Source organism: Phragmites australis, chromosome 11, assembly GCF_958298935.1.
Source record: "Phragmites australis chromosome 11, lpPhrAust1.1, whole genome shotgun sequence".
Classification (NCBI taxonomy): Eukaryota; Viridiplantae; Streptophyta; class Magnoliopsida; order Poales; family Poaceae; genus Phragmites; species Phragmites australis.
The window spans coordinates 33516062-33529371 of NC_084931.1; the positions used below are offsets into that span (position 1 = coordinate 33516062).

The 13310-nt window shown below is 42.2% G+C and overlaps 1 protein-coding gene across 1 annotated transcript; it reads left to right on the top strand.

Moving 5' to 3' along the window:
- Positions 1–1681: 1681 nt before the first annotated feature.
- Positions 1682–12422, top strand: LOC133884192 (mitogen-activated protein kinase 10-like). The gene is made up of 16 exons (XM_062323538.1): positions 1682–2475; positions 2582–2718; positions 4055–4182; positions 4270–4373; positions 4765–4892; positions 4976–5522; positions 7420–7772; positions 8448–8856; positions 9070–9197; positions 9273–9332; positions 9956–10105; positions 10201–10356; positions 10502–10713; positions 10829–10927; positions 11565–11728; positions 11816–12422. Exons 1-16 carry the CDS (start codon positions 2319–2321, stop codon positions 12193–12195), a joined length of 3312 nt encoding a protein of 1103 aa, XP_062179522.1. The 5' UTR covers positions 1682–2318; the 3' UTR covers positions 12196–12422.
- Positions 12423–13310: the final 888 nt, after the last annotated feature.

A 13310-nucleotide genomic window follows, 5' to 3' on the forward strand; every position in this document is an offset into this window, starting at 1 on the left:
GGTTAAACCTGGTACATTAACGTGTGTCCCATATGTTCGTCTAGATATATTAAGGCACAAATGAAGCCGAACATCAGGCTACGTTGCATGAAACTTTGTTTCACTCTTGCAAGTTCTGACCACTATTAGAGAAAATATTTATACAGACCGTTCAAAAATTCTTTACAAAACATTTTTTCGAACTACTTATAAAAAAATCTGTACAAATTAGATTTATACATACGGATTTTAAACTATATGTATAAAAAATTTGTATATACAGCTCATAACTAGAGTCATCTGTACTAGTGGATATCACAGATGGCTCAAAGTTACGAGCCATCTATGTACTAGAAAGAGTACAAACGGCTTGTAGTTTAGAACCGTCTGTACTAACTAAAAAATACTAAAAAAATAAAATCAGCGCGCCGCCGTGACTGCTTGCTACACCGATGGGTGCTCATCAGCTTGGCTCTGCTCAGGTTGCTAATAAGTTGCCATATTACAAGCAGAACCACTACAATATTACAAGCAACCATTACACCTAATCCTTAGTAAAATTCACAGATCTAAAAGAGTATTATACATTTTTTATTGACACATCTGTATACAATATTACAAGCAATCATCATAATACTTAGTAGGCTGCCAAGGCACACCACGACATAGACACACGTGCACGATACGAAGGTCGACGCCACAAAACATGAGATCTCAATAGATCTGGTCTAGATCCGCTAAGATCTACACTTTAGATCGACGGAACTAGCAAGATCCGCCGGCCTTCTCTTCACATGCGGAGGGCCGCGCGAGACCTCTACAACCTTCTCCTTCGCCTCCGGCTACCAGAAGGCCAGGGAGACACAATGAGCTCAGCGACGGACTTCCCTGACCTGATCTAGGGCCCCGCCACTGAACTTCACGCTGCTCGACTCCGTGCCGTGGACCTCCAGTGGCGTAGGTGTTTGCTTATGTGGCGACATGGCATGGACCTCCAGCGGCGTAGTAGCCATTCCACGAGGGCGTGCCGCGGACCCCTTGCGACCCAGTAGTCGGTCCTTGCGACAGCGCGGCGCGGACCACAAGTGCTATCTCCACATGCTCAAGAGAAGGTTTTTGTTTGATTATTGTGTACTCTGTGAGGGATAGAGTTTGCTTTTACTGTATGGACTACTCGAAGTGATGGGTCAGTGTGCTTTGCTCTTGAGTACGTACCCTCGAGCATGTGCTCTCGATGTAGTTCCCGAATGGATGGATGGATTAGCTTTTGAGACCTGAATGGATGGACGGAATCGGTTTTTGAGTAACCACACATCTGAGTGCTCGATGCTGATTGGTTCAGACCTAGAGGTAGGGGTTGAAAATGTGGCACAACGAGCGCAGCGTCAATATATCCAGTTAATACAGACGGGTAGAAATACGTAGGACTTTGCGTATCATGAAGTTTGAGTGTAAAGTGGGACACTCAGTTGGTATAGATGATTCTTTTTAAGTCATATGTGATATTTATTTTTATTATAGATCACTCTAAATATGAGCCATCTGTATTCATAATACAGACAGTTCTAAATGTAAATCGTCTATACTAAAAAAGTTCTACCATTTTTGAGCGCATCTTGACATCATTACATACGGTTATTTTTTAAACCGTTTATGATTATCTTTACACAGACAGCTCCACAAAATTATCTAAATAAAAATATCCTACTAAATATTTCTATAGTAATGAACAATACGTTAAACTTGTATGGTTCACAAACATCCATCTTCTAGGTCTATCCGTGATCATGGGGTTGAGTGCGTCATCTCTCTATTTGACATAATTTATCGAGTCCAGACACTGGGAGTTAGCAACCTATAGCAAGTTTGGCGAGCTGCACTAAGAACAAGACAAAGAAAGTAGACTAACAAAAAGCAGTCAGAGTCATGCAATTACAGTGTTTTTAAGGGACCGCAGTGCAAAATGTGGCAACACAGTTCTCACTACTCGTCCAAACCAATTGAGCTCACACGCTGCTTTGCTCCCAGCTCACACAAGCTCCTCAATTCTATGGCCCTCGTGGCTACACAAATCCCCCTTTCTCCTCCGCACGCTCCATATTTAAATCCTCCGCACCGCAGCCTCCGTCCCTCCATCCGGAGCTTCCAACTCCACCTACCAAGGAGAGAGAGAGAAAAAAAATTCTCACCCACCAAATTGATTCGCACACGAAACCAATCACAATCAAATATCATCTGAGGTCTCGGCTCTTGGGGGGTTCAAAGATTTTGGCATCCGTGGTTCGTGGGAGCTCCAACTCCAAGTGGTTTAGCTTGATTTCTTGGTCTCTTTGTGCAACATGTTGTCTCTGAGCTGCCCATGGGTGTCCATGAGCAAGAAGGCGTTCGATTTGGGGCAGCTGGCCTCCTGCCGGTGCCGCTGGGCCGGCACGCGGGCGGCGCCGAGACGGCGACGCGCGCCATGTGTTTGCTTCGTTGCCTCACCCACCCAGCCAGGTTTGTGTCTCATGTCTCCACTGGTTCACTTATTGTATCCAAGTGCTTTAGCTTGATTTCAGTACAAGTGGTGGAGTGAGGCCGAGTAACTTACGTGTTTGCGCAGGCCTTGCTGCAATCGATGTGACCGGAGAAACGATTTCTAGTGCGACGACAGCAAGCGTCCCTGAACGCATTTCTGTTTCTTCACTACTGGAGGTTGTCTCGGACGACTTACTCAAGCTCAACAACAATCTGAAATCGGTGAGCTTATTCTAAAGAAAGGCACATCTTTAAGAGTCTTTTTCTTCCAAAAAGGGCATTTTTAGGTTATACATACATGGTTGAGTAGTTTCTCTTTTTGTGAGTGCAATTGAGAACCTTATGAGGAAGGCTAGTAATGCATATTCACATTCTACATGTTCACATCCAATGGTAGCACATATTTCATTCAGTTTTGTATAGAAAGTGCTCCCAAAAATATATCGGTATATAATTTGCTGGTGCTGGCTATATCATCCGAAATTGCCTGTCTACTTTCAAAAAAAGGAAATTGCCTCTGTCTCTGACATGTTCCCCAAGGTTGCGGGTAGCAAAAGCAAAATCGCTCAGCATATATTTGACTAGTGTGTGTGGGGGGGGGGGGGGGGAATCCGCCCTAAGCTCATGGAATTTCGTTAAGGCGAATATGCAATGAAGCTCTGAAGGAAAATAAGTAGCCATCATATGCTACCCGCAAGTGTGCATTGCTGCTCCTGTTGTTTGAAAGCGGCCTGCAAAATGACAGGAATATAGAGATGATTGAAGACTCCAACAGTTGCTGCATCCCTTTCAAAGTGTCATGTATTTCTTCATTTACTGGCCCCATATTTTGGTGACTTGGAGCTTAGCACACCATGAACGGGTCGATGAATTTTGCAGTTTTTCTGGCTCTTAATTGTCATTTTTGCGGCTTCCATAACTTCTTCCACTGCCTTGTTTGTCCTTTTCTGCAAACTTTAGTTCATTTCTAGAATTTTGACATGACTTCCAAATCACAATCTCGTGGTAGCCAAATGTTACGATATTGACTTGAAGTGGGCCACAATTGTTATTCATTATTATTCCTAAAATTGTGATGGTCAAGTCTCTTTGGCTTTGCCTTAAGAGAGGGGAGTACTAAACCTTTTAGGGAGGTACTCACATGACTGGCAAGCGCCCGGGTTCAAGCCCAGGTGGATGGCCTCTCAAGTGGAGGCTCTACCAACCGAGCTTTTGCTCGGTTCTCTTCGTAACATATTAAGTTTCATGCACAAAGTAGGTCTCCCAAAAGCTTAAGTTTTGGGGGAAAAGTGAGTAATATACGCATACTAACATTTTTGGTTATCCACAATACAATATATCTTACTTAAAAGAACCACAGCATGACAGCTTTACAGTCCTTCATCCATAGATCATATAATTAAGGCATAAAATTTTAGAGCATTAAAATAAAATATGCATGCCTTCACTAATTTGCAATATGTGGAAATTATACGTGGTTGTTGAAGATTTTTCTTTCGTAGTTCATGTTTAGTGAGCTTTTATCTGCCTCAGTAACTAACTGATGTAACTTCAATAGCTTGTTGGTGCAGAAAATCCAGTTTTGGTTTCTGCAGCAGAACAAATTTTTGGTGCTGGTGGAAAGAGATTAAGACCCGCATTAGTTTTTCTGGTGTCCAGAGCAACTGCTGAATTAGCTAGTTTGTCGTAAGTTTCTTTTGCTGGTGCAGCTTAACCATTTTCTCATGGGATTTTTGAAATCATGCACTCAGATGTTTTGGTTTTGCAATCCAGGGAGCTAACAACAGAACATCAACGCTTGGCAGAGATCATAGAGATGATTCATACTGCAAGTTTAATACATGATGATGTCATAGATGATAGTGGGATGAGAAGAGGTAGCATAATGTTTTTATGAACAAGTCAGCCATATTGTCAACAAAACCATTATTATCCCTGCCATTCCTTGTATTTTTAGTTTATAGCCTCTTGGAAACATTTTTTTTCATGTGGCATGGCAGTGCATGATATGCCCATCCTTTTTTTTTTTAGAACATGCCATCTTGTTTTTTTTTTCTTAGACACTTCTACTTTGGAGACATAGATTACTTTGGAAATCAAGATTTCTTTTTACGTCTCTCTTTGCTAATTTTCCTTGTCGCATTCTTGATATGGGAAGCTTCATGTTTGTTTCATTTACACTCAGTGTTATTCATCGTAATGTAATGGTTTGGTGAAGGGATGAGCAAGTTGAGCAATTTATTCTAAATTAGATCTGATTGTTTGTAGGAAAAGAAACGATCCATCAGGTCTATGGAACACGGGTGGCTGTGCTTGCTGGTGATTTTATGTTTGCCCAATCTTCTTGGTTTCTTGCAAACCTAGAAAACATTGAAGTTATTAAGCTCATCAGCCAGGTACCACATGACTTGAGCAGTTCTTTATCTCTTCTTTAAAATCATACATGCTCTTTTGTATTAAAAAATTGGTGTGCTAACAGGTAATCAAGGATTTTGCCACTGGTGAGATAAAACAAGCATCTACTCTTTTTGACTGCGACGTCACCCTTGATGATTATCTGCTCAAGAGCTATTATAAAACCGCTTCTCTTGTCGCAGCAAGCACAAGGTCTGCTGCCATATTCAGTGGTGTCGGTACCACTATATGTGAACAAATGTACGAATATGGCAGGAATCTTGGGCTCTCTTTCCAGGTAGTAGATGATATTCTTGATTTCACCCAATCAGCCGAGCAACTTGGCAAACCAGCAGGCAGCGACCTGGCAAAGGGAAACCTGACAGCTCCAGTCATTTTCGCCTTGCAAGATGAGCCCCAGCTAAGGGAGATAATCGATTCGGAGTTCAGTGAACCTGGTTCCTTGGCTACTGCAATAGAGTTAGTTCATCGAAGCGATGGAATAAGAAGGGCTCAGGAGCTTGCAAAGGAGAAAGGCGACTTGGCTATACAGAACCTGCAGTGCCTCCCGAGGAGCGAGCTCAGAAGCACCCTTGAGAAGGTGGTGAAGTATAATCTCCAGAGGATTGACTAGATAGCCTCACTCGGTTTCTCTACAAGATCCGGTACAGCCGTACAGGCCTCCATGTGGATTTAGAGTAGCTCCCTGCAGGATACATCTTTTTTAGTAGTACGATGTTGGTTCCGGGAGATAATTGATGCTGCAGCATCACACGCAACCGACATTGCCGCGTACCCACCAACCTCGTAGGAGCATTTGTCTTAGTATTTTATTTTATTTTGCAGCTCATGTAACCTCAAGGTAAATAAGTTAAAGAAGCATACTGTATAGTTAAAATTCCATTTCTTTTGATACCTGTAGCAGCAGTTTCTTTGGGGGCAGTGATGAAATTATTCTGGACGATGTACTACGCAATTTATGCGTTAATATGCACAAAGGCAACACATTCTGGATTGCTGAGATATGCATGAGTACGTTGATCAGTTCATGATTCTGTGGTGCCCATTGTCTCCTTAGTCTATTACCCTCCTGTGGTGCTGTGCAAACTAGCAGGCACCACTGAACTTGTGGTGGCGTTTCTTTTTTCGTGATCGGTGGCGGGCAAGCGATTGTTTTCTTTGTGAACTTGTGAAAGCCATTTTGACGCGACATCCAACAGATTCTGTGATGGTCAGTCACGGCCGTCCTCTCTTTGCATACGCCAGAATTACGAGCTGCTAGTAAATCTTTGCGAGTCCCCGGTGTCGATTATTAATCGCTAATAAGAGCAGAGATGGTACTGCTACGACTTGTGATGGGATAAAATACGAATCGACTGTGAAATCTAAATGCCAAATAATCAATGACGAGATGGACACTGATCAGGACATATCCTGCTGCGAGAACGCGTTTCTACCTGCTAGCTATGGCAGGTGCTGCACAGCGCTCGCAGTAAGATGCATGCCATGCCCATTCGTAGCTGTTGCATTCTGCGTACGCAGAGACATGTTCGCACGAAGCAGCTAGGTTTTGGCAGGTTTTTCCTCTTGCAGCGTTTGGGTTTTCCTTGTGCGTTACAAGAGATTGATGGCCAAAGTGTGATTGATTTGAAGGCAAGGTTATTAGTTGGCATTTCAATTCCATCACGGGTGCCCGCCACCTAAACCACGGTACTCGTGTTGAAGAGCCTTACGAGAACAACCCCAACCAACATCGATCGCAGCAGATGCAAATGCCATGAGCCGACGCTAACGCACTAGAGCCAATCAACCCGAGCTAACTGCTACCAGCCTACCATGACCAAAGAGAACAGAAAAGTTACGACAATAGCTCAACTTTGTGGTTGCTATGTTGTGCTGTGGCGTACCGTATTTTTCGACGTGATTTACAGTAGTTAGTTTGGTGAACAACCTCTAATTTCATAAGGATTTTGTTGCTACGCCTCCATTTAATACTATATCCCTACTATAAAATACGAGTTGGTTTTAATATCGTATCTTTTCACTACTCTCCTCTCATCTAATAATAACTCTAAAATTCGAATAATTTACACATTTTTACAGTTTTACCATCTATCCTCATCCTCCAGCCTCTATATCTCGTTACCGACTACAGATACAAGACTCATTTTACTAATAAAAAAAATTAATATATAATCTTCTCTTTTTCAGATCCTATCTGAAATCAAACTATAACATCGCTATCGACGTATTCGTTCGTCAGTACTCTCATATCACATCCACTTCTTCGTATTTTGAGTTTTTACTTATCTAGTATTTATGTTTTCCTTGCAACGCAGACACACTTAGTATTTTTTAGCTGACTGTTAAATCTAGAATGAAAAACGGACAATGTGCTTTCGAATGCCACTTGGCCGTGGTAAACTAAGGGGTTAGATGGATGAGCGGGTGGATGACACAAAGATGCAGATCGGACGGTGGACAGACACCCACTAAGTGCACCCACTGCCTCCATATAACGGCAACAAGCCACCAACACAAGAAAGAAATCTCCTTCCCTTTCCTTTCCTTCCCTTCCCCCCTCCGATTCGCTTCTCCTCTTCTCGAGCGCTGCACGCGGTGACGCGGCGAGATCGGGAGGAGGCCGCCGAGGTCGCAGCCCTAGACCTCGCCGTGCGCCGGTGCTTCTCCGCTGTTGTTGCGGTCGCTCGCCGCCAGCCTCCGCGGCGCGGCCCGCGACGTCCCCGATCCCGCGGCCTTTTGTGGGGAGCAGCGAGTGCCGTGTGCCTGCGCATAGGCTCTGCTGGAGGCGGAGGCGTGGTGTTTGGCAGCGGTTTGGTGGGAGATCCGCGGGCGGGATGCAGCAGGAGCAGCGGAAGAAGGTGGGTTTCGGTTCCAGCGATCTCCGCTCCTCCTCGCGCGCTCTCTCTCTGTGGCTATGGGCGTCGTTGTCTCGTTGATGGGTGGTTATTGATAGTATTGTTTTGGTGGTTTTACGGTGTTGCTGCTTGCTGTTGATTTCAGTTCTTAAACCGCAAATAAATTTGAATAGTCGATTTCTACTTTTCAAACAAAGTTTGAAAATTTTCTGTCTGTTATACAAGTTTTAGTGAGAATGTTTCGTGTTTATATCCTTCGTAGAGTCTAAATTTGATCTGGCTATTGCTGTCAAATAAAGGGTCAAATGCCGTGTGCACCTAATGGTGAGTTACAAACAGCTCATGCTCCACATGCAAAAGTTTGACCATTTTCGAGATGCCATCTGTCCCAAATTAAACAAAATGGCAAGCTGTTGCTTTGTCCTGTCGGTGCGCAAAGTTGTTCCCTTTGCTTGTTGTGTTCTTTGGACATGCCCACGAGGAAACGATTTCGTTAGTAAAACTGTTGATTTTTTTAGTCTACGGTAACTGCTGAATGACGGGTTCTGTTGCATTGTGTCCATTCCGAACCTATGCCTATATGCAATGGTTTGCAGCCCCAAATTGACCATGAAGTTCTCTGTAATGGAGATTTGTTCAAATAGTTCGTTGATTCAGGGTGTGCAATTCGTTTTGCAGAGTTCTGCAGAGGCCGAGTTTTTCACAGAGTATGGGGATGCAAACCGGTACAAGATCCAAGAAGTCATTGGTAAGGGAAGCTATGGGGTTGTGTGTTCTGCCATTGATTTGCACACTCGACAGAGAGTGGCGATCAAGAAGATACACAATATCTTTGAGCACGTCTCTGATGCCGCAAGGATCCTCCGTGAGATCAAGCTTCTGAGGCTCCTAAGGCATCCTGACATTGTTGAGATCAAGCATATTATGTTACCTCTTTCAAGAAAAGACTTCAAAGATATTTATGTTGTTTTCGAGCTTATGGAGTCCGATCTCCACCAAGTTATAAAGGCCAATGATGACTTGACAAAAGAGCATTACCAGTTCTTTCTCTATCAATTACTCCGGGCCCTCAAATACATTCATACTGGTACAAAACCATTCCCTTTATATATTTGCTTGCAAACTGTTCCCTGAATCCCCCAACTGGGGGTAGTCATTATATACCGGATATGTATGATTGGTCACATTACTTTTCATCTCCTTTTACATTGCAACTAACGGTGAACATTTAATTGCATACTGTACTTTTACATTTGTGTAACCATCATTTATGCTGATACTAGTACTTATATAACTGCAGCTAGTGTTTATCACCGAGACCTGAAGCCCAAGAATATTTTAGCAAATTCTAACTGCAAATTGAAAATATGTGACTTTGGACTAGCACGAGTTGCATTCAACGATACCCCAACAACAGTCTTCTGGACGGTATGTAAGAAACAAAAAATCAGTTATTTTTCGATTGGATTGAAGTATCATGGATATCATACGTATGCCCTGCAGGATTATGTTGCAACAAGATGGTACAGAGCTCCAGAGCTCTGTGGATCCTTCTTCTTGAAGGTGAGCTTTTATAATTGATTCATATCATTTATACTGACAGAAATATGATTCAATTTGAGCTGTGAGTTCTGACAAGCCATGGTCGATGATCCCCATAGTATGTGTAACCAATTTTGATTATATGAGCATATAATTAACTTCCAATTTCTTTGACAATATGTTCTATGGTATCATACTATCTCCCACTCATGGAGAGATGCTTTTGTTTGCATTTCCTTATGAATAAATTTTGCTATGGTTCTGTCCAAATAATTTGGACATGAAAATAAAATTTGTGCTAAGATTTCTCAAAGTTATTTCACATGTGAGAGATATGTTTTAATAAACTATTTGTCCTTTTTAGGTAGAGACCTAAGTTTCTATTCCTTGTTTCATATGCCATTTTTATTACATGATTCATTTTCATGCATGGATCAATTTGATTTCCTTTTCTGTTCACTCTGTACTATACATGAATTAGAACCAATGACATGTTGAATAACAACTTCTACAATAATCAGATGAGTTTTTCTTACTATTCTGAATGATGAAAGCATTTTACTATTATGTAAATCGTTGCCAGGATTTTTGTTTTACTTATTAAATTAATGTGTACTATATTATTCGTCCCCTAAAAAATGCAGTATACACCAGCTATTGACATTTGGAGCATCGGATGCATCTTTGCTGAGGTACTGACAGGGAAACCTTTATTTCCTGGAAAAAATGTTGTCCATCAGTTAGACTTGATGACTGATCTTCTAGGCACACCATCAATGGATACAATTTCTCGGGTATGGTACTATAACCATGGAAGACTTTTTTTTATATGTCTTGAACAACTTCAGTGACTCAAAAATTAAAATTTATTGTTTGTCTTCCTTCCCAGGTCCGGAACGAGAAAGCCAGAAGGTACTTGACCAGCATGAGAAAGAAAGAGCCGGTTCCATTTTCTCAAAAGTTTCCCAGTGCAGATCCTTTGGCACTAAAACTCTTGGAAAAGCTTTTAGCATTTGATCCAAAGGACCGTCCGACTGCAGAAGAGGTGTCTTTCATGCTCTTTTTCCTTAATCAGTATGGTGTCTCAGTTCATTTTCCTCTGTTGAACTAGGCCTGTGATGTTGCCTGCAAACCTAACTTGTTCATCTTGAGTAAGTTATGACCTTTTTTCAATACTTATGTTTTGTTAGGCACTGAGGGATCCATACTTTAAAGGCCTTGCCAGGGCTGAAAGAGAACCATCCTGTCAACCAATCAGAAAAGTGGAATTTGACTTTGACCACAGAAGAATGTCAAAGGAAGAGATAAGGGAGCTGATATTCCGGGAGATATTGGAATATCATCCACAATTGCTAAATAGCTACATAAACGGCAAAGAGAAGACAACCTTTCTCTACCCAAGGTTTTAGCTTTTCTGTGTTTGCACATGTATGGTGCTTTGCGCATGCATGTATTCAATCATGTTTTCCTTTGTTTTAACTCTTTGACGGCAATATTTTCTGGCTGTGTTTATCCAGTGCTGTCGATCAATTTAAGAAGCAGTTTTCTCATCTTGAAGAAAGCGGTTGTAATGGCACATCAGTTCCAATGGAGAGAAAACACGCATCCCTTCCCAGGTAATATGGCATCATATTCTAGTAATGGGTTCATTTTCTCCTTCCATATTAGCTTCACAGGTATAAACTGATCTAGGTGCACTTTCAAGTACATCTCAGTTATTCTCCATATTAAGGTACTCCCCCCCTGTGGCCTGGGGGTTGAATGATGGAAGAATCTTGTTCTGGGTTGGGTAAGAGTTCATCCCCAGGATGGTGAAGTGAGCTATATAAAATTGAGAGTGAAGTGGCTGAGGCTAGATGGTCATGGGAGTTCAAGATACAATCGTTGTAGTCCTAGAGATTTTTTTAAGTTGTACTGTACATGGTATTGGACGCAGGATAATACCAAATGTGTTTCTAGGAATATGCGGTTGTGCCAATGCTGTAGAGTTGGGTTGCACATAATTGATCGTCAACTTGCTATAGGATAATACCGGAGGTTCTCGAATTCTCTGGTCAACTTGTTGTCCAATGTTTCAGTCACCAATTGCTAGTCAGGGCTCTATTCTGAAATCAAATTAAGAGTTGATTAGTATGCATTTGGAATATTCAATACACAGTCGCTCCATATTTATGTTCTCCTGGCCTTTTGTCAATATGACTTAATTCAGGGAAAGCATGTGTCTTTTGCTAATCTGCAACTTCATTTGTGCAGGACTACTGTTGTCCACTCAGATCCAATTCCTGCCAAGGAACCTCTTGTTGCCTCATCAAGGGCTAGACCAGTCACCGATGATTCATGTAAAAATACTTGGGAGAAAGAAAGACTTCCTGGAAATGTTCCCAGGGCTTCTCAGGCCCCACAAGGGCTGCCATCAGGTGAATTTATGTTCACGTATTGCGCATGATTTGCTGATTCTTTTAACTTATGGTGACCCATTTCTGAGATTATTTCCTATTTGCCAGTGGGATCGGGAAGAACTGATGGTTCAGTGATGAATCCAGGGTATCCTCCTCATCAACAAATCCCACAAGCATATGGTTATCGTCAAATGCCTGCACGTGTGGGCACACAGGCCATGGGGGGTTATACACTGCACTCGCAGGCCTATGCTTGTGCAAACAGCAAAGCCACGCCTGATGTTGCTGTAAACATGAGAGTACCCCCGTTCCATGTTCCAGCTGGCCCCAAGAATAACCCATTAGATAGAATAGCATCAGAGACCGACATATACACAAGATCTCTTAACGGCATTGTTGCTGCTACCGCAGTATCAGTAGGCACTGCTACTGGTACTCACAGGAATGTCGGTGCTGTGACCTCTGGCATGTCAAGGATGTATTAGCTGCTGAAACGATGGCACGTGTTAGATTTCTGGCGGCAGCTTCTCCTGGATTAGCCTGGAAGAAGCGGCGGACGGTGGTCACATAAATATAAGCAAGCAGTCCGGAAGAGGTGGTCTCAGAGTCTTGGCCTCTTTCATATGTTGTTTGTACGCCATCTATTCAGGCGGAAATTGTGCTATTTCTTGCACAAACAAATGATTAATTAATTGATTTATTTCAATGGAAATTACTCTGGTGGTTTGAGATTGCTAAGGCTAACACCTAAAGCAGCTAGAAGAGAACTCGATAGTGCTATGATTTACATCTGGTGGATCATCTGTACAAAGCGAAATTTGACGTATCTTTCAAAACAACGTAAAACATCCGGGAGAAATTGCAACTTTGACTGTCGATGACATCAAGCAGAGACGTCGAGCGCAGGCTATGGGCCAACGGGGACGTGAGGTAGTTTGTATTTTTTTCTTGCTTTTTCTTGCTCTGGTCGGCACTTTTTGTAGATCTGTTTCTTTTAACTCTACCTTCTAATTGAATTAAGTTTTAACTCTGCCTTCTAATTGAATTAAAGACTAGACTAACGCATGCACGTGCACTCTAATGAGGAAACTATACTTGATTAGATGCTTTCCTAATCAGGCCACCACTCATATTAGGCACCTGCATGTGGAAGTATGCACATGCAGATTAATCCAGTGCTAATAGGCATTCACGTGCATGCATTAATCACACCATATTATTATATCACCAAGGGAGAAGAAAATATATAAGAAAAAACAATTGATCATATATGGAGTACACAAGAATAAGCAAATCTACGAAAGCTCGCAGAGGTGGATCATAAAAAGGACTTGTAGCAGCAAAAATGTGCAGCCTTGAGAGCAATTCGGTTGTACCACTAGGAACGAATTAGCACAAACTCGGAAAAACACAAAAATCAATTAACATGCTGTGCATATTCAAAATGGAAAGTCATATCAATACAAACTTATAAGCAAAATTCTGCAACAAGAAGCAAATTAGTACAACCTTAAAAGGCAAGTTGCAGCGCTGCTCCCCTCAACACCTAAAAAGACACCCTCTTACTGAGAGTTGCCCAAATTGACGTCCTCGTAGGGGA

Bases quoted from the DNA above. Each gene is read 5' to 3' on its own strand.
- LOC133884192 (XM_062323538.1), top strand. From the start codon at position 2,319: ATGTTGTCTCTGAGCTGCCCATGGGTGTCCATGAGCAAGAAGGCGTTC. The intron at 2,476-2,581 runs GTTTGTGTCTCA...GTGTTTGCGCAG, and splicing joins TGCCTCACCCACCCAGCCAG to GCCTTGCTGCAATCGATGTG. The intron at 2,719-4,054 runs GTGAGCTTATTC...TAACTTCAATAG, and splicing joins TCAACAACAATCTGAAATCG to CTTGTTGGTGCAGAAAATCC.